At 40.0% G+C, this 21,524-nt stretch overlaps 1 protein-coding gene across 5 annotated transcripts in view; it reads right to left on the bottom strand.

Moving 5' to 3' along the window:
• LOC124302758 (uncharacterized) overlaps positions 1-21,524 on the bottom strand; it is a 170,006-nt gene that overhangs the window by 13,462 nt on the left and 135,020 nt on the right. For all 5 annotated transcript variants that reach the window (XM_046759267.1, XM_046759268.1, XM_046759270.1 and 2 more), the window contains 6 exons: positions 20,463-20,601; positions 19,801-19,865; positions 15,918-16,169; positions 12,019-12,324; positions 9,342-9,636; positions 8,236-8,381 (listed from right to left, as the gene is read on the bottom strand). In XM_046759267.1, the coding sequence (XP_046615223.1) occupies positions 8,236-8,381; positions 9,342-9,636; positions 12,019-12,324; positions 15,918-16,169; positions 19,801-19,865; positions 20,463-20,601 (1,203 nt within the window). The remainder of the gene's footprint in view (positions 1-8,235; positions 8,382-9,341; positions 9,637-12,018; positions 12,325-15,917; positions 16,170-19,800; positions 19,866-20,462; positions 20,602-21,524) is intronic.

The raw sequence follows: 21,524 nt of genomic DNA, 5'->3' as shown, positions 1-21,524 counted from the left end.
TGATTCGATAATCCAATAAAATGGAAATCACTTGGTAATATGGAATTCGTTGTTTCCAATGATTTCAACGATCTTGATCGGTATTTATACGGGTTATTCCAAAGAATAAAATCGAGATAACGCTAGGAAGTAATTGTAAATAAGTAGAAATCACTCGGTGATCTGGAATTCGATATTTCCAACGATTTAAACGAACTTGATCGGTTTCTGTACAAGTTACTTCAAAGAATATCCGAGATGATTGTTCAACTGTTTCTCCGATCCATGATCCAGTTTGCGACCGTTAGATTCGTCACTTCGTTGACCGAATGATCGATCCATCGGTCCTTCGATTCCGCGGATATCGATCAGAGATTCGAAGTTTGGATAAATTTGAAGCTCGATCTTCGGTGGAAAGATCGACGACAAAAGAGCGCAGAACGCTGCAGTCGCAATCCCTCAACTTGTCACTTACCCCCTTCCGCCAACCCTTTCATCCAGCTTTCCCGTTTCCATAACGGGACGCCATGGCCCTCGTCCCTCTGCTCCGCTGCTGTACCTTTCATCGGCGGCGTTGCCATTTCGCGAAAATCGCCCCGCGGTTTTTCCCCGAGGAAGACTGGTTTTCGGTGAAACCCGCCCCGCAACGCGATCTGCGAACCCGATTCCGCACCGCCGGACTCCCGACGTTATTTCCCAACTTCCGAAGCAGCCCCTTCGCCCATGGAATTTCAATTTTCCACCACTTCCGGATCGTAATCAAGTCCCGGCGACCGGTGCCGAAGGGGTTCGCCCGCCGAATACACGGCAAAGCTACACGATTCCGCACTTCGGTTGCCTACCTCCTGGTCCTTCCTCCTCAGTCTCCTCAATTACCGCATTAATCGATCCGATCGAAAGTCTCGCCCGCGGATTGTACGTTGCTTAGGCGTAGGCCAAGTCCGTCTTCTCCGAAATCTGATTAAGGGACGTTTCGATTCGCGCATATTTTTCGGAGGATTCGAGCCCTTCCGGAGCTTGGAGAAAAACAGGGAAGAAAGCTTTGATGAATTCAAAGTTCACGATAAAGCTGCGTAAATACAACGTTCGAGCAGCGAATGATCCGTGCAAGGATTTCGACATCGCGATGAGTGTATCGAAATTAACAGGCTTGAATTTTGCTTTCTCAAACTCGTCAGAGGAATTCTTTGGTCGTCGAATTTTCATTTCTAAGGATCGATTGCTTCCTCAATTATGCGACGTTGAAACATCCTGCATGACGTAATACGGTGGAAAATCTGTGATTTGCATTAATCACCAATGTAGATTGCAAGGTTTGCATAAATTATTCGGAAAATATTGTTTATCCGAAGTTAAAATTTGGCCAACTTTTGCTCTTCTCGCATTGTAATTAATGCAAATGTTGCTTTTCTCCCAAAGTAAAACATCTTTCAAACTTTCGTTTGTTTCAATGCTCGTAAATAGATTCCGTTGTTCTCGAACCTGTAGAAGAAAATCGTATAATTTGCACCGACGTAGAAACGTATATGTGTAATTTGATATTCGTTGAGAGAGAATCGCGGATGTGCAGGGGTATGAAAAATCTTTTAAACAACGGTTTGCTACGAGGCGGAATATAATTTTTCTCCGATACCACCGAGACTTTAAAGTCGTGCAGGTACTTTGATGCTCGGCACGCGTAATCGTCCTGCGGGAAGGAGGTACAGGAAGCAAATTCGGTGCAAAGGACTCAGCGGCGATAGCTTAAAGGCGTCCCGGAGCAGCCAATAAAACGACGCTAAATTCCGCGCCATATGCCCCTCGAGCAGTCTCTTCTCTTATTTTCTCTTTTCCACTTCCTCTTCCTCCCCGCGCCTCTGCGCTTCCGGAAAAGCGCGGCGCTCGAACCGCTCAAACCTTTTCAGAAATTCAAATTTACGCCCGACACCGGTGCTGTTTTTCAAACTTATGAAAAATGAGTCTAGCCTCGACGCCTCCTGCACCGCGGTCTGCTACCTTTATACCTATATAGACTTTTTGCCCGCTTCGTGTGCGAGGCAAACAAAATTGTTGACCGCTTCAAACTTTTTCCCCATCTTTATTAATATATAGATAGACGGTCTTTATTATACATTGAGAGACTCGCCGCAGTTCAGATTCAAAGGTTATCGAAATTTTCTTCACCTTTTCCGGTGTACGTCGAAATTTAATTGCCGTAAATTCAATACCGTTTCTCGCTAAATAGCAATGGGAAAACAAATCTCGAGTCCCGATTTTTTCCGATCTTCGATCGAAACGAAAAATTCTCTCTAACCTGAATTTAAACAAGTATTCATCGGGCAGAAAACAAATTGTCGCCAGTTTGTTGGACGGTTTAATTATGGGACACGATTTCGCATCCTCTTAACTTCCTCCCCGTAACGACACTTCCGGGATCCAGTCCGATAAATCAGACGCCAAACTACCCCTGAGATAAGTAAGCTCGAACCATATTAAGTTCGTATCTTATTACAACCTCGGGCATGTCGCACTTGAACATTCATACATCAGAATTATTCGAACGTATAATAAGATGCCGCGATGATCAGAAATTATACCTCAAGAGCCGTGTATTCATCGTTACGAAGAAACGGAAACTTTTAACTTTCGGTCCTTTTTTGCGACTTGTAATATTAAATCCGTAGTGTTCGTGTACAATTTATTACCCGTATTCGTTGAATAATATTATAAATTCACCGATCGTTTGGAAGATTTATAAAACCAGAAAATTGCATACGAATTAACGAAGATTTTTTTGTCCATCATTAAAATGCAACGCAAGAGATCCGTCATTGACAACAATTGCGGAAATATCAAATCGAACGAGGACCGAATTTCGCACGACAATAAATTATCCAAGAGTCTCGATTACGGTCCCGAAAACGAGACGCGTGAGTTTGGCTTTTTGTCAAAGATGGGATTCGCGCTGCAGGGTTGATAGATATAGAAACCGGCTGCGAAGTGCCGCACAACAGAGCGTATAATACCAAGGTATCTATATAATACATACCTATCTATATACAATGTATACATAAACCGTGGAAATGGTATGTGTGAGCAGCCGATAAACTAGGATAATACCGCACTACCATCGATTTGCATAAGACCGGAGCGTCGGAGTCTTTGGGCGGTGAACCATGGGTAAAACGCGGCAGAATACGGGGGCGGGTTGCCCGAGGGATGGAAAACGGGGTTGATCAATCCGCCCGAGGGGCGAGAGAGGGGTGGGGGGAGGGTGAGGGGAAGGGGAAGCGATCGGAGCTGGATTACTAATTTTCGTTGATGCGCCGCGTTTCTTGGAGAATAATCGATGTCTCTGTACAAGTTTCACCCCCTCCGCTAGGTTTCTCGCTTTATGGCTCTCGAGACCGGCTTTCCGAACAACTTTGGTCTCCAGGTTCTACCGTAGTCGCAGCTTCTGTACCACGTGATCGTAACACACGCAGAGGACACCCGCGATTTCATTGTTGGAACAGTGTTCGCTTCGATGTGTTTGCGCACTCGGTGCCTTTACCTTAATAACAACGGATAGCTACTGTAGATTGAAACGCAATAGCACAATAGAGTCTACCTTCCTCATAACCATGATGTTCTCCGTAGCGCGCTTTTAGCTTTCCCTGCAACTACCATCCGTAGTCTCTCTGCTAGTCTCGTGCAGCTAGTATACCTACCGGAGAACGAACACAGCGCGAAAACCCGTCTGTTTAAGGTTGTATCGAACACAGGATTGTACAGTCTTCTCCAACAGCTAGAAATGTTTCAACGATTAGACGAGATTCGAAAGCTCCTGAACCAATATAATGTACTCTAGCTTCGCTGGAAAATCGGGCATTTTGACGAGAAGACCGAGGACAGTTATCAAATCGTTATTATATATTGAAAATTGGTGAAATTCAAGATCGCCCGGGTCGGTAGAAACGGTGGAACAGGAGTGGAACGATGGAATATGAGGAACGGTGGACCTGGAGAGAAACGATGGAACAGGGTACGAATATAAAAGAGGAATGGAACGATGGAGTGTGAGGAACGGTGGATCTGGAGAGGAACGATGGAATAGAGTACGAATATGGAACAGCGAAGAAATCACGGAATATAAATAATATTTATTACCGACTCTGTCATTTGATTCCCCTACCTAAACTCCTCTAAAAATGAAACGATAATATTCTCTACTTTAAGCACTTAAAAGAAAATTGCAATACTTATAATAGTCCAGTTCAAGTGTGGAATACCTGCAAAATTAAAACTAATTTCCACGTTTGAATGACGCTGTTTTTTTTTATCAATCTTGAACCTCGTTCTATGTAGATGTATAATATTCGATTTATGCACATCCTTAACCAGATTGTACCCCTGATTTGAATGGGCATGTGTTATATATATATACGTATACACATACGGACATATATTCGGTATTATTGCGAGAAGTTGCTTGCTTGTTTCGTATAGCTTTGCTTTGCTTTGTTCTCCTCCGTTCTTTTGTACCCACGACAGGATTATATTTGTTTCTAATTTCTTCGAGAGAGAGAGAGAGAGAGAGAGAGAGAGAGAGAGAGAGAGAGAGAGAGAGAGAGAGAGAGAGAGAGAGAGAGAGAGAGAGAGAGAGAGAGAGAGAGAGAGAGTGAGAGAAAGGTCCCAGGAGACACCACCAACCGTGGGTTAAATTTACGAGTTCGTTTATTACGCGAACTCGGGTTCCTATATCCTCCCATACCAACATACCTGTACATTGTACGCCGTTATTCCCACGTCTCGGTTCAAGTTCAGACTTACGACACGTACACATAAGTATTACATAATACGTACGCACACATTCACGAAGCTCGCGTATAATTCCGCAAAGTACGATAAATTCGCATCGGACCTCTCGCAGAAAATTTTCAAGCCAATTCACCTTAATTGATTATACGAAACAATGGAGTAGGCTGCACCCATACACCTCGGCCTGTCGAAAGTTCATTCAAACACAGTCATATTACACTACGTTTTATATCCTGTTCTGCACAGTTATAAAGCGCTCTCGTGTATACGTAATACAACATCTATTGTCTAGCTATATTATATGTATTATAGGTATAAATTTACCCCCTGTGTCTTTTTGAGAAAATTCATTGACTCGCTAAAGTTTGCTCACATAATATACACGGGTAAAGTATTAGGGCGTATAATAATAATGATAATAATGTTATACCTTATGATCTAGCGTGTAGTTTATAATCCTCGAACAAAATGTGTATCACAAGGTACAAGGGTCATTCTATAATATATTACAATTCGTATTATAGTTGAAGAAAAAACTGTTGTTACCGATTTTTACTATGTCTATTATTCTGCGAATTCGGTAACTGACACGTTATAATTTAACAATAAATTATACTTGGCGGGATTTGCTTTTTGATATCATTTTTACGCTTGCAAAAAGAACATTATGTGTAGGAATATACGTAGACGAGAAGTTGTTTCATGCCCTGCGAAGACCCATTCAAGCGAATAACTAGACCACAGCCTTGTTTGATCTATCGAATGACGTCACTTGAGCATCCCAACCGCGTCACTGTGATAGTCGGTTAGAAATATCTATGTAGATACGTACAACGTACAGATAGGTAGATGTACCGCATAGATGGTTACCTATGTATTTGGGAAAAAACTACGTGGCTGTGAGAAATTTACGTGTATTATATAAATACATGTATGCCGTATAAGACATACATCGAGTACATTATGTATATCAGATACATAGACATAAAAGTCACGTAGTTTTATGCTTTAGCTGGGTGAGTGCGTCGCCGGCGAACCATCGAAGCATGTGGTCGTTATTTATTTACTTCGTTCTATTCTCTGCTTTTCGTCGTTAATTTTTTTTTTTCTCTCTCCGAATGATTTTCTTTCTCAGTCTTATTCCTTACTACTCGTTTTTATCACTCATCCATCCACCCATCCATCCATCTCTGTTCTGCTTGTTCTTTTCCAACAAACAACTCTCGTTTTCATTATACTGGTTATGCTATATTCATATTATAAGTCGTTAATTCTTCGATGAATCTCACGTAGTAAAAAAAGGACAAACGTTATTGTAATGCCGATTTTTTCTTTGCCGTTACGTCAAGACGTCAAATATTTCGTCCCTCAATTACGGCCTGAGATGATTTTTATGTTAATTACTATATGATTATCGTACCTCCGAAAATCAGCGAAGCGAATTCACGACGTCGCAACGTATGCTACTTGTAAAAGGGAACACAACCTTTCCACCCAATTTCAGAATAACCTTTATATAAGTAAATATGTACAGTCATTGTCACATAATTCGTATAGAATCGAGACTCGCATTTTGTTTCGGACCGAAAACAAGTTAGCCGGTTAGTTGAGGCATTAATGAATATGAGTGTACAAGGGTATTAAAAATGCTCGTCGATTTATCGCAACGTCGTATATCGAAATATAAAGCAAAATGATAAATTGAAAGAAAAAAAAATCCAAAAAAAAGGTACGGTACCTAAATGAGAAAATTGCGGATCAGCCAATCACGGGCTTACGGTATTAAATTCCTATTTAAAAGTTGAAATAATCCACGGATTACGGGAACGGCAGGTACCATGATGCATATACTATAGGTATGTATTGTAGCTATATGTATACATATATATATATATAGAAGCGACCGAGGGAGTAGCTGCTGTCACGAAAGAGTAACTCGGGGTTCAGCCGCGTCGCTTTAGGTGGGGGCGGTTAAGATATTAAAAGTTTGGGAAAAGGGATCCATGGTCCAGGGTTGCGCGGGCGGCGGCTGTGCCGCAGGAGTAAGTCTCTAAGTCTTTTTCTTCTTTATTTACTTTATTTTCTTATACCTTCGTTCTTCTTCTTTTCTTTTTCTTCCTTTTTTTTTTCTATTTTATTTCTTCCCCTCCCTCAGCCCCCGCTTACTTATATACCGCGAGGCGTAGGTCGATTGCCGGAAACTGAAACTAACTTCCGGTGAAGTAAAGCGTCGAACCGGACGGACCATAGCCGCCGCCGCCGCCGCGTGGTGGATCAAACCGAATCCAATAACTCCCCTGGGATTACAACTCAGTTCGTTCGTCCCGCGGGCCACAGCGCCCTCTTTTACTCCCCTCCACCTCTCACCTTCTTCCTTTCCGTTTTTCTCACTTCTTACTCTCCGTTCTTTTCTAGCTTCGGGACTTTCGTATATCGATGCTTTGTCAGCCGCCCCGTCAGGGAACACGCGACCCACCCTCCGCCCCCTTTTTACCCCCCCCCCCCCCCCGACCCCCTGCAACCCCTTTCGTCGGAAGTGAAGGAGTTCATTTCACGTCTATGTAAACATATAGATATATAGATGGTAGGTGTGTGTGTGTGTATATAGCTATATTGTTTGTTAACCCATAATACTCTTTCATGTAATGCCTGCATCCAGAGAGTATGGAGGAGAAGAAATAGAACCTGGACGGTGGCATTGTGACAAATTGTTCTCGCTTGCCGGACGAAATTTACAACGGGAGCGTGTCTATTAAATGTTTGGTTTTTGCAGGAATCTGTGTGTATGTGAGTGGAGTGTTGCAAGGAAAAAAACAATTTGCTAGACCAGCAAATTTTAGTGTTAATATAGCCAGAGTAAGAATTTCAACTGTCGAAGCAGAAATTTTCACTGTAAAGCAAAGGCTTTTCAAGCATAGCCAAGTGGAGTTACAATGTGGAAAGCTCGTTAGTCGAGCTTGCAAATTTCAGCTGGCCCGGTGAGGCATTTTTTTTTTTTTTTTTGTAGATCCCCAAAATCAACAACGTTCTATCAGGCTCTTAATGCAGGTAGATACTTATTGTAAGGGTGGTCCCGCAACAGCTGGGTTTGATTATACGTTCGTGTTTGTTGCGTACAATTATTTACGGTTTTGGTAAAATCGATTCCGATTAATGTATTCGAAAAGTGTCGGGAAAATGTCATATTTGTCGAATGAAATCCACACGAATTATTCAATAAAATAATATACGTGATGATATTCATTCATATTCTGAATATTGGAGAAAATTTATGTTTTGAAGTACAATAAAATCCGCACTGAGTGTACAGAAGAGAAAAATTTAACCAGTCGATTAGTAAAATTATATATAAATTCCTATATCCGACGAATTTTTCCTATAGAAACGAAAAAATTATCTTCCATGCACGCCATTTTCTTGGATTAATGTCACATTATACAGCGTGGCATTATATATTACAGTATGCGATATACTCACTGACAAGAGTGATGTAGGGGGTGTTCTGGGGGATGTAGTGAGGCGGGCTGCAGGCCTCTTCCGGTCTGGCGACCGTGTTTCCAGTCTGCACTTCTACCACGTGACCGTCCCTTCTATAGAAAGTCATGCACATGTAACCGCTGCGGCTGAAATGTTAAAATTGAACGGTGACCTATTAAACTTGTGTAAAGAAATCATACTAATTATGCGTACAGTAGATTTACATATAAAAATGTAAAATAATAACAGGGTAGAAATGGTGGAGCTAATGAGGAATGACGGAATAGGGAGACAGGAAATATGAGACACGAATTGAACAATGGAATACGAAGAATAGTGGAACAGGAGGGGAACGGTGGAATAGGGGAGAAATGGTGGTGATAGAAGGGAACGGTGGAACAGGAGAGGAATGTTGAAACAGGAATGGAACCACGGAATAAGTGGAATGGCGGATTTGGAGAGGAACGATGGAGTAAAAAACGAATGCTGAACAGTAAAGAGATCATGGAATATAAATAATATTCATTACGAACTCATCATCATTATATATTTCGCTACCTAAACTCATCTGAAAATGAACCATTAATATCCTGACTATTGGCACTTCAAAGAAAATTGCAATACCTATAATAGTCAACTACAACCTTGTGATATCTACAAAATTATAACTTACGTCTGAATGACGCTGTTTTTATCAATTTCAACCCTTGTTCTATGTATATATGCTGGGCCTAAACGTGGAAGCAAGCCACCTCGGCACTTACCAACCAGGGGTTACAATTTCGTCCGTGGGATAGCAAATTGCCACTCCGGTTGCCTATCTGCAGGCGCTGAGGTGACTTCCACGTTTAGGCCCGATATATATTCAATGTACGTAAACAAGTTACACCAGTTACAGGTACAGTAGATATATAAAATAATGGTTAATTGAAGAACCAGCTATCACATTACATGGTGAGAAAACGTTGAATAAATTAGGAAAAAAATATTCAACACACTTTGCTCGAAATCCTATAAAACGTGATTAATCGACCTGATGCTGTGAATTCTGCAATTTTAATCTATCTTTCCATCCTCTCGTTTGAATAATAATCGTCGAGCCTCACCATCCGACGGTGAAGTGCGCCACGATCATCGCCATCGTTTGTCCAGGATTCGATTGTTTGATAACGTTGCAGAGGATCTTGAAGTCCTGCTCGTCCTGTCCTCCAGGAACCTCTTGACCCTCCGCAGCCCCGTTTTCGTACCGGATCGTCGACGAGTTTGACCTCATTGTATGAAGCGAGGCATTCCGCGGATGGAAGGTGTAAGATCGCGTCAAGTCCAAGGTGTGCCAAGTCAGGCCCCCGGCTGTGTGTCCGCTTAGCCAGCTGGGAAATCTACATTTTCCTGGGGATGGGGCTGGAACAGAAATAGAGGCTCGATTCAAGCTATTTTCATGGATTACAAACTCTCCGATATCACTCATTTCCAAGAAAAAAAATAAAAATAAACTCTCCTTCCCATTATTATGTGAAATTATAATAGATCATTTGTAAATTTGCTCAAAATTATACGAGAAAAAGCGATGAAATTTTCATTTGTAACAGTCACTCTACTGTAAGATATTATGTGAAAGGAGCGCAGACTTTTCGGTTTGGAAAAACCAACTGAAGGATGTGAGGAAAATTACAGACTGGGAAGTGAGAAGAGCAAATTAATATTTAAATGTTTTGAAGTTACACGCGAATGTGACAAACGTCACTTGTCGCCATTACTGGATATTCTGCGTACCTATGGTGCCAATAAGAAAAACCAAACAGAAAAAACTGGACGATCACGTACTATTCGTGGGATTTCCAAAGGAAAATATTTCACCTGCACGGTTGGCTCAGAGACTGCAGATTAACGCGTTGTTATTTCGGGTAATGAACGGGAATTTTTTCACCTGTACAAGAACACGAGGATTTCAGTTTTAGACATTTCTGATATTTAACGAAACGTTGCAAAAACACGCTATCTATGTTTACTATAGTAGAACGCGATCAGTTTTTAACGTTTTAAAATTTTCGGTGAATATTTCTGGACTTTGTAGTAAGAAAATTAGACGAAGAAAAAAAATATCGATAAAAAATGAAAAATTGTTCGTGGTCCGTGGATAGAGAAATTCTCTACTTTTTCGGACTGATGAAATTTCCGAAAATTTTTTGACTCCCGTAAAGTGATTACAGTTATACTAATATTCGCGTTATTCCAATCTGAAGCAATTCGCAGCTGTTATTCATAAATAATATCGGCACATCCGTACTTTCGTCCCATTCTCGTGTGTACCTACACCTTAACCATAGATATATATGTATGTATGTATGTATGTATGTATGTATGTATGTATGTATGTACAACACAGTTATGGTTATAAATGACATAAATGGAGTTCCGTTTGTGAAAAGAGAGAGAAAAAAAAAGAAGAAAACAAACACAAAATAAAGAACGGAGAAATTAATAACGGCAAAATTCGAAGGCACATGTGTATATATCGTTATTCGTTGTCGCTGAATAGAGAAACGCGAAGCGAGGCCCATTAGTGTCACGTTTTTCAGAAAATATATTATCGCTTTTCTCAATAACAGCCGCGCGTTCGTTCCGCCAACGTCCGTGCGTTATATCGCATGCCCATGGTTGCGTTGCGAAATAAAAAACTTAATGAAAATAAATAAACTGCCCCACATTCGTTGAACTTTTCCGTAAGCTATACCGTACCAGAAATTTATTTCTTTGTTTGTTATTTTTTGTTCGAATCAGCAAAATCTATCGAGATTAGAAAAATCGAAGTGAGACACTGTATACACGTATTACGAGTGAGTATTTCTACTGCAAAGCGTGATTGTGTAAAATAGTCATGGTTCAGAGAAGATGTATTATAGTATACCTATGCTTTTTTTTTTGCGTTTGCTAAAACATTGTCAAAGCTATCAATCTCGATGCATTATGAGTGTTATGGATTGGCTGCACGCATAGCGGACAAATCGTTGATGGAATTTTCCCGTCCTCCTCTTGGCGGTATAATCCCATTTTCGTTGTAATTAAATCACATGACGCAACGAAGTATTTCAGATACAGAGTGAAAATATTTGGGTCAACAAAGCGGCGTTGTTGATGTCGTTTTTTTTTTATTATTTGCTTTTCCCTCTCTCTTACTCTCGCTTTCTCTCTTTCATTGTTTAAAAATTTCGCGATAGTTCCGCGCTTTGAACGAAAACGCCCGTAGTGTATTTTTTTGGTCGGTTAAATAATTCCAAAGTTTCAACTTTCATAACACATCCGTTATTAAAACTGTCACCGCGTATTATATATACATATATATTGGATTATCTATAAAACAGGCTAAATCCAAACTAATATATGCAATTTGAGATATATTTTATCGGAATCCGACTGCATTTAGATAACTGAGAGGTACGTCTTACCAATTGACGTTTTTCTCATTGATCACGATTGGCCGAACCCTTGATCGGCAAGATGTATCATGCATTGCATAAACACAGGCGGATCTCGGTAACGTGTATCCTGAATTGCATAAATGCAGACGTATGACGTTTAAAATGTACCCTGATTTGCATAAATGAAGGCGTATTTCGGTCGAATGTACCTTGAATTGCATAGTCGCAGGCGCATTCTACAAAATATGCCCCGATTTGCATAAACGCAGGCGGATTCATCTTGTGCTGCATGTGACGTAACATTTGGCCGAAAAAATTGACTTGGGAATTCGTTTTTCCAGGAATAAAAATATTCGTGTCTCACCTTTCCTCAGCGTCATCGACCGCGAGCCTTCCATTGTGCTGAAGAGGCCGTTGCAGGTCGCGTCGTCACTCTGTGCAACCCGATAAATTTCTGGGGCTCCATCGGGAATCGGCCCTCCGGGCAATGGGACGTCCTGGTCAAGACCCAGGCTGGCTCGATTCAGACCTCCGATCGACTGACTCACTCTTTCGTAGACAAAGCAGCGATAGCGGTCCTCGTTGTTCGACGCGTGTCGGTGGTGAAGGCGACCCACGAGGTATCGGCTGCTACCTTCCTTCCAGGTCGCCAGACACTCCAGCTCCTCGACTGTAGAGGAAAGAGGGAAGTCGAAATTTCACTTTTGGTTTTTTGTTTGTTGTACGGAACATTCTCCGTGCATTACAGGTTCACTTTATACAAAGTGGTTTTGGTCGTTCTCAACAAAATTTGTGAAATCTTATCACTTCACTGGAAAGTATATTTTTTTGACTTATCAAATTTAAAAAAATTAACTGTTTAGAAAGACCCTTGACTTTTAAGTATCGAAAAAGTGTAGAATCGGAAGGGTTTCAAAAGTTTTATCCACCTGTTTTTCCGATCCGTTCTTGGCTGTCTATATTATTCATTCATTTTTTACCCAAAAGTTGTCAAAAACTTCCTCAAACATTTTTTCACGAATTTTCACGAATACTTTGCAGAGTTTAGAATGAACGTGAACGTTGAATGAAGTTTAACGTTGCGACTGCAATGATTTGAAATTGCATACGAAAGGAACAAAAGAAAGACGTGATGGGTAAAATGATCAAATTTTCAAACCGCTCGAAAACATCTGAATTTGTGTACTTGCTGAGATGAAAAGAATTCATAATCTGTGCTTGGACGTTTTCGAATAATTTGGAAAATTAAAATAATTTTCTCGATTGATTATACATGCATTATAATTTTTTCTCACTCAATCACTGTGAATAAAAATTTTTTAAATAATAATAAAAACGTTTTTGAAAAAAAAAAAAGAAATATCTCGCCCAGTTGACGAAGAACGTTTCGTATATTATACATATGTACGTATGTATAAATTTTTTTTTCATGCGGTGTGCAACTTTTTTGCAGATACCGCGAAATTACCGCACATGTGGCTCATCCTCGAAGCGCAGGGCCGAGTATCGGTCGAGTTGTTAACTACCGGCGAAGCGAGCTCGCTCGTTAATTTTTTAATTGCGTACGACCGACTGAAGGGCGTCGCCTCTGCTTTCAACGCTCTTACTCGCTTTATTAACCGTGATAATCGGGTATACGACTCGATGCGAAACTCGCCGTTGGCACAACATATTTCGTATAACTAGGTATGTTCAATGAATGATATCGTCTTCCGGATGAGAGAAAGATGACGAAAAATTTACGGTGAAAAAAAATCGAAAAAGATACTTTGAACCCGTAGGTTCAAATGAAAAATTGAATTTAAATTTTAGGCACAGAACGAAAGATGATTCTTTTCTATTTCTCGATTGTTTAATCTTGGAAATCGTACTAATTATGGTTCCTTTTCTGCTATTTTCTTCTTTGTTTTTTACCATTAACCCTTAAGACGTTGAAAAAAAGTTTTTTCAACTGTTACATCAAAAGTTTGAGGAAATGTTTTTGCTCCTTGTTGAGTAAGAATAAATTACTTAGATCATAGAATTTAACTATAGGTGAATCAGACTTTGAATAACGTAGTAGAAAAGTTGAGGAAGAAAAAAACACTGCACCGATTAGACTCCTTGTTTTCGGAAATCCGAACCACAACTTGCGCTTGACTCGGAAGAAAAATTTTTCTGGATCTGTTTCAGACAGAAAAGATTTTATTTGAATACGAATACCTGCTTAATGTTTGACTTGGCGTAAACGGAGAAATTTTACTTGATTCGATTGAAATTTATTCCAATCCAATAAATTTTTATTTCGGGCGTGAAAATTTTCCAACATCTGTCTGGAATTATAGTCTACGAGTTGTAATATAGTGAAGTTTTGAGGAGTGCACAGCAGGAAGCAGCCGCTGACCAAGAAGTCGAGGAATTCGCGCGAGATCCGCGTCGGCGTCGGTTAAGTCGAGGTGAATAATGTAGTTTAGTTCTCGTCCCGTGAATAACGCGAATTAGGTACGTAGTTACACGCGTAGTTGGTAGCATAGTTACATCTAGTTACATTTAGCAGCATTCTGAGCACCCCAGACTTTCCGCCCAGCTAATGTTTCCCCCCATTCCTGCATTTGACCGTTGCTGCAGCAGGATATCGTGCCACCCCGTGCCAACCGTTAACCGTCTCAAATTAGCGAAACTTCTCTTCCAGATTCTCCCCTCGTCGTTTTCGACTTACTACCGCTCCGGTGTTTCGCCGAGTGATCGCTGAACCTTTACTTTTATACGACGAGACATTAAACACCCCGAGTTTTCTGTGAAACTCGTCGCTCAACGCCGGCTGATAGGCAACGAACTCTACGTTTCGTATCGTGCGCATATCGGAATGCAGGCGTGGTTGCCTATCTGCAGACGTGGTTGCCTGTCCGCAGGCGCGGTTGCCTATCTGCAGGCGATGCGGACGGTGAGTTTCACGTAAGATCTCCGATCTAAGTCGGAATTTTTATGCTGGAAAAAAACGTGAATTGGTGTTTTCCGCGTTAAAAAGATGTGAGTTTTTCACGCCGGAGCTGTTGGCAGAATCGTTTATCAATCGCATTTGATCGTTTAATGATCTTGCAATTATTCTCCTCGTCCTGCAGGGCGGACGAAATTGGGGCGAGATTTTATCTATCGGTCCCGAGCTTGTCGAGCCGAAGTATTTCCGCGGCTGGTCGTTTCGAGCTGTTACAGAGAAAGAGAGAGAGAGAGAGACAGAGAGAGAGAGTTGCGGACATCTCGGATTCCCGTGCGGTCAGACTCGTGCGATCAGTTATCTAAATTGCATCTCGTAGATGTCGGCGGGGGAAAAAAGAGGACCAGTTTTACCCGGTTTACCTCGGGGTTCTTGCGGACCACCCCGCATACGGCCAATTTGGAATTCTCGCCTCGAATCGAACAGGAATAGAAATTCCTCTCTTCAAGGTGCGAGACCGAGCAAAAAACTCGATCGTGAGAAATCGACAGAAAATGAGCGCTTACTCTCCCTTCTCTATTTTCACTACGCTCACACCATATCCGCCAAACTTTTCCCTTCCTCGCTCAGAGCTTGCGGAGGAGAAACAAAAAATCATAATAGATATAAAACGAACAGAAAAGCCCAGATACCGTGGAAGAAACTGATGCATAAAAAAAATTATCGAACAATAGAGTGAAATGTTTTTCAATCGATTGTCTATAAACAAGTAACACTAAATTGTATACCGAGAGAAATTTTCATATTATTATTTTATATTATTTTCATTTTTTACCACAATCGAAAAATATAGTTCTACCACTACCAGAAAGTCTAGTATCCGTTTCTATTCTTTCTCGTTACGATCAATGTTACTATATTTTTTTGCAACTGTTGCAAAAATTTAACGCTCGTGCAACGATGAATTGACGATAAAGTCTTATTAAACTAAAAAAGCAGAGTAAGCCTCAGAAACTGATTTTGCCTCGCAATAACCAAAAAAGGATCGACGATAGCGCAAAATGTTTAGGCGTACCTCGTTTCTCGTAATCCCAACAATATTCAAACAGTGTTTTTAACGATACCTGTTTTACTCAATTTTGTCTAGCTACTGTAACAAATGAAATTTTTCTCAGCGCAGTAGCATTCTCTGGAAAATTCTAATCCCTTTTCAAGTTTCGATTACCCAATGTTTTGGTAACCGGAAGCCGAGAGATATTTTAAATAAAATTACGTCGCGTCTATCGAATCGTTGGCTTCCCTCCCAAATTTGATTTTCCGAAAGGCGACGAAAGCACGCCAAAGCATACCTGCGCTTTCCGAGGCCGGGATGTCCGGGCAGGCTTGATACCGGAAGAGAAGTCTGCTGTCCTCGGTGCAGGTGTCGACGTTGCTCTGGGGGCTTGAACAAGTTTCGTGACCTCTGTTGTAGGAGAAGGTCATGGGCCCTCGAAAAGGGCAGGGCACTGCCTGCGCATCCTCGCGAAACATCGAGAAGAGCAGCGCGTCTCCTGTTATGTAAGAGCACAAGGACGCCAGGGAATTCCTACCGTGGCAAAACGCTGAAATGAGAATAACACAGTTGCTTTCATACCTCGCTCACGTATATATGTCATAAATTTTCACAAAACATACTATATATATACATATATATATATACATACATACATACTATGTGGGTATATAAATATACTGTACAATGGAAACGTTTGCTCTGTGTTTCGTTATTATTATCACGATCAAGATGATAAAAATAATTGAGTAGCATTATTACACGGGCGTTACTGAAATAGAACGTCCCGTGATATTTCTTTTTTCGAAAAAACTTCATTGGTTTATTCGATAACTCATTTCTTCCGCAGGGTGAACGATAATTACAATGTTTATTTTAACAAACGGTGAAAAAACAATCGGAACAATGAAGTTTTAAATACACAGTTACGGAGGATTTGAACGTTTCGTTTTTGTACAGATTTGAGGCGATGAAGAAGATTTTGTAACGAAGTTTTATCCAACGCAGCCTGTAATTTAGTGTCGTGGGAATTAATCGAGAAGACCTGAGAAATTTTGAAACGCGTGTATAGAACGTTTTGTTTATTTTTTTTTTTTAACGATATTTGGTCAAACAAATGAAAGTACCGAATAACGTCCGTGTTTGGCCGAAGGTGATCGTTGTATTCTCTCTCAAAACGTAAAAAGGGAAAAAAAATTATGATTTTATCATAAAATCCTTTCGCAATTTAGAACATTAAAAATTCTCGCAGTGAATACAATTAAGAAACAAAGCGTATCGAAATTACGTTTTGAATAGCCTACGAAAATTCGTTTAATTCGTAAGAGTCAAATTCTGGTATTGTTTCGAAAAAGCGATCATTTCATTTTATCGCTGAAAAATCAAATGATAATTCCTTCGTATTATACTGAACGCTGTAATTACTCTCGCACCTTTAAAAGTCTAATTCCCATTCAAAAATCCTCTGTAATCGATCGTACGTCGATTTTAAAATTGAAAAAGGAAAAGCTAAATAAAACAAAAAAAAAAAAAAAAAAAATTGTTTCGTCGGAGCGTTTCAACGTCCGACGCAGCGTGTACAATTTTTGTATGCACGATATTACATGCGCATCGTGCGTGCGATGCATCCGTGAATTCCGTAGGGAATGGAAGGGCGATACAAGAACATCGTGTAAGAGCGATGTAATTTAAAAACTATTAGTATACACCGTGTCGGTGAAAAAGCACAATATTATGTCCCCCCCCCCCCCCCCCCCCCCCCTCTTTCCACCCTGCCGACGTTGCATCGGCGACGTATTCTACGGACACGAATCCACCCCCTTTTCCCACCCCCTCAGCCGCGGTGGCTGCGGTGCGACACTATGCAGATTAAAATTCGATAAAAACACCCGACTTTGACAAATCGTCGAAAAATGCAGGCCAGAGGTGGAAACCGCGTTCGCTTCGTTTCTGTACTCGGTTGGTTTTATACATCTGCTGCTCCCTACATCTGCGTCGCAGTTATTTTTTTTACTAAATTCACCTTGCAATATCTCCTTGGTATGGGAATGAAGAAAAAATTGATAAATAAAATTGAAAGGAATGTAAATACAATTAAACGAGAAAGAATAACGGTAATCGGCAATGAAAAAGTAAATTTGCGCCAGTTTTGTTCATTTTTTTGTTTTTGTTTCATCGAAATATGCTTGTCAAATATATAATGCTTTGTAATTCGATTCAACGTCTTCGCGTCGTTGCGAAAAATTCATCCGATGTAATAATTAATTCGATAATATCGTTTGTTCCATGTTGAATTATTGCATGATTGTAACAGTCGTGAATTTTCATTGAAAAAGATGAATAGAAAAGTTTAGCGCTGGCTTTTCGTTATTAAGAGTTGTGATTTTATACGCTGCACCGAATTTACTTCCCTCGATCTTCGATAGATTTTAATTAATCGTTTATTACAATTTTTATTTTTTCTTACATCGAAGCGGACGTCAATCTTTTTCAACTCACTTTTCCTTGTCCATAACATATTTTCGCATCGATCAGGTTTATATAACCAGCAGAAAAAAAGAAAAAAAAAAAAACTCCAGCCATTAATTAATTTACAATTTCGTACAGCATAATTATCATTATAAATTTGTAAAAAGCAGCAGACCATCAAACAAGATTTTTTTTGCAAGTCTACATTATACCGTACAAGCATAAAAAAAATTTACTCCAAAATCTCATTTCCCATTTTATTGCTACGGTATATTTCTGGAATAACAATTATCATTGGATAATTACTTCGAAATTGAATCGCGTTCATTTTCGTTAAAATTCGAACGTATATGATAAGTTTCCAAGTGTAAACCGGCGTCGTGTAAATAATTGAAAAAATCCCGAGGCTCGTTTATCGCGCGGCAGGTTTTCGCATGCACGTGTGTATGTACATGTATTCATATATATATATATGTATATACACGTGCCTGTATGTTAAAGGTTCGCGGTTTTTGCGGCCAGCGTATTACTGCACACATCCTGGAACCGCGCGCGGTTTTTCTCTATCAAAACTGGGTAGAAAAAGCGACGTCGGGCAGCTTATATCAGAGGGTGGATTTTTCCCTGGTATGTAATTCGTTACATTATTCCGTGTTATGTACACGTGAGATTTTGTTTGCAGGAAGCAGCATATTACGCACGTAAAGGGAAAAACTGATTGCTCCCTTCGGAATGAAATTAAACGCCCGTTATCCTTTCACGCTTTGCCCTTTGCAGGATATTCCCCCCCCCCCCGCCCTTCCATCCTTCAGCCGTCAAATTTGCTCGTTCCAATCCTGACGCGCCCTTCGGACTTTCACCCTGCATTCGTAATCACGCTTCGACATTGTTTTTTTTTAACAATATACCGATGCAACACGGTTTTCAAGGGATGGAAATGGGAGCGGGAATCTCAGCTGCTGAATTTTGATACCAGTTTGCCGCCACTCGATGGACAATTTACACGGATTGATTGATTTCGGTGTCGTTATAGTCGTGGGGCGGGGTTGAAGTTCCGAATTTTAAGAGTTCCGAAAGCGCCTGAGTCAGAATTATTTGACGGTGAAACTTGGAAGTAATGAAATTGAACTTTGAAGAAACAACAAAGATTCGAATGGTCGAAAGCTGATGGCTCAAAGTTCCAGAATGCAAGATTTCGAAAATTCAAGTTACGATAGAGAAAAATTTTGAAAAATAAAGTTTCGTTGGAGCAAAATTCCGAAAATTGAAATATACTCGCACAGCGTAGTTTGCTCAACGAGTGGGTGTGTGAAGTCAGAAAAATCAAATATCTAAACGACCAGGATTACGAACGCAAATATACCGAAAATCCAAAACAAAGAAAGATCAAAGTGGTGAAATTTCACCAAGCCAGAAATTCACACAACCGAAAATCTTCGATCATTCGGAATTTCGATGTTTCAGATTTTTAAACTTTCTCACTTTCGCACTTTCGGAACGTTGAGCGTCGACCTCCGGAGCTTTTGAGACTTCGATGTTTCGTCAAAATTTGATTTCTTCACTTCAAGTTTAGCTACCGAATAATTTGGAATTTGGCACTTTGAGAACTTTTCAAATTCGGAATTTCAACCCCGCTCCATAGTCGAATCTTTCCCCCTGTGTCTTAATCTACTCTAATTAATCTATGTACGTTAAACTCGACTCAAACTCACTTTCTTTGTACTGCAGGACGTTCGGGTGCTTTTCGTGTATCACGACGCAGCGATAACACGATTTTCTGCAACAAAACAAAGAGCAATTTTTACTATTCCTGTAGCTTAAACGACGAATTAACAATCATTGATTATTTCTGACGAGTCAATTTTTACCGAATTATACAACTCGAGTAAATAAACTTATAAAAAATGTTATCAACTATTTCTATGAGTTTCGAACGAAATCAGAACATCAAACAAACTCGATCGACTTTCGTTTCATACGTTTAGGAAAAATACTCTCTCATTCATGGTGAACAAAATTCGTTATAAAGAAGATAAATAGATTGCAATATGTCCCGATTAATCTCCTTTTGCTAAGTATTCAAAAAATGCTTAATAAAAAAATTAGCACAACGTAATAATTAATTTCCTCTTTCCTGTAAGCCGAGAAAAAATGACTATTTCAAAATTTCCTTTCCCTATCTTCAAACGAGCAATGAAATACGTCAGAAATCTATTTACTGAAATCAAATCAATGAACGTAAATATCTTACGCGTCATAGGTTGAACAGACAAGCGAAGAGTAATAAAGCATTCCAGACTTATCGAGCGGTTTGATTATCCGCAGTTTTCACACGAATTCCAATACCTTAAATATCGCTTAAAAATCGACTTACTCGTCGACGAGGAGGAACTTGTCACCTTCGTTGTGGAGGCAGCGTCCCTTGCTTGAAAAAATGTTCCTCGATACGGTGATGGGTTGATAAACGCCGCTTTGGAACCAGCTGCCCTCCCATCGCGACGGAAAAGTGCATTCTGTAAAATCGATACGTATAAATTATATTACACAACACAGAGACCGGAGGGTTTTAAGCCGAAGCTAAAAGCGCTGTGCATTTTTAATGGCAACGTATTGAAATCGAGAATTGCGAATTTCTTTGGGGGAATTAAATTTCCATATTGAGGTACGAAATTCGCGAGATTTTGTAAACGTTAAATTGTCACTGTTATTATTGTACATAGTTTGGCCTGGTTTGGGTTTCAATCGAATTTCGTTCGCGTTTTCAAATATCGCTGTGATATTCCATCGTTAAACGATATTACTCCAAATATTGAATATAATTGATACCTCGGCCGCATTCGCGTATTACCTTTCAGTCTAGTTAATATCACCGTATTTTCATTACTTTCTATTGCGTCAACTCTGCGGTGACGTTTATCCACCTACAAAGGTACAAAATGTACAAAAACTGCTTCCACGAATACGAAATTGATTCGTTGCATCGCAGGTACGCCGGAAAAACAGTCTTTTCGTGACATTTTTTATCATCGTGCGAAGATAAGGGTCTGTCGGAAAATGGTACCTGGTAAAAAATCTGAACCGATTTGTCAGCCGGATGAAAAAGTTTTAAAAAGAAAATTAGATGAAAATATTTCTAAAGTGGGAATAAATTTACACGTTTTTTAGATAAATACGTAAACTTTGAAGAACGTGAACGTTTATTTAGAAAAAGTACATACGTCTGATAACAAAGCATCGAAAATCAATTTATTTCCGGTATAAACGAATCGGCAATTTTTCACGCCCATTATTTGATTGTAAAATCCTTTATTATTTATACGTATATTACACTTTTAATTTACGAGGTTATAGACATATATTTCTGTTTCAGCCTTATCGGTGGTGATAAATTGAGCGATGTTGAAGAGGCCAGAGGACAAGACGTTAATCTATTCGG

Source organism: Neodiprion virginianus, chromosome 4, assembly GCF_021901495.1.
Source record: "Neodiprion virginianus isolate iyNeoVirg1 chromosome 4, iyNeoVirg1.1, whole genome shotgun sequence".
In the NCBI taxonomy this organism is placed as follows: domain Eukaryota; kingdom Metazoa; phylum Arthropoda; class Insecta; order Hymenoptera; family Diprionidae; genus Neodiprion; species Neodiprion virginianus.
The sequence above is the reverse complement of the archived record's forward strand: the minus strand, read 5'-3'. Positions and strand labels throughout refer to the sequence as shown.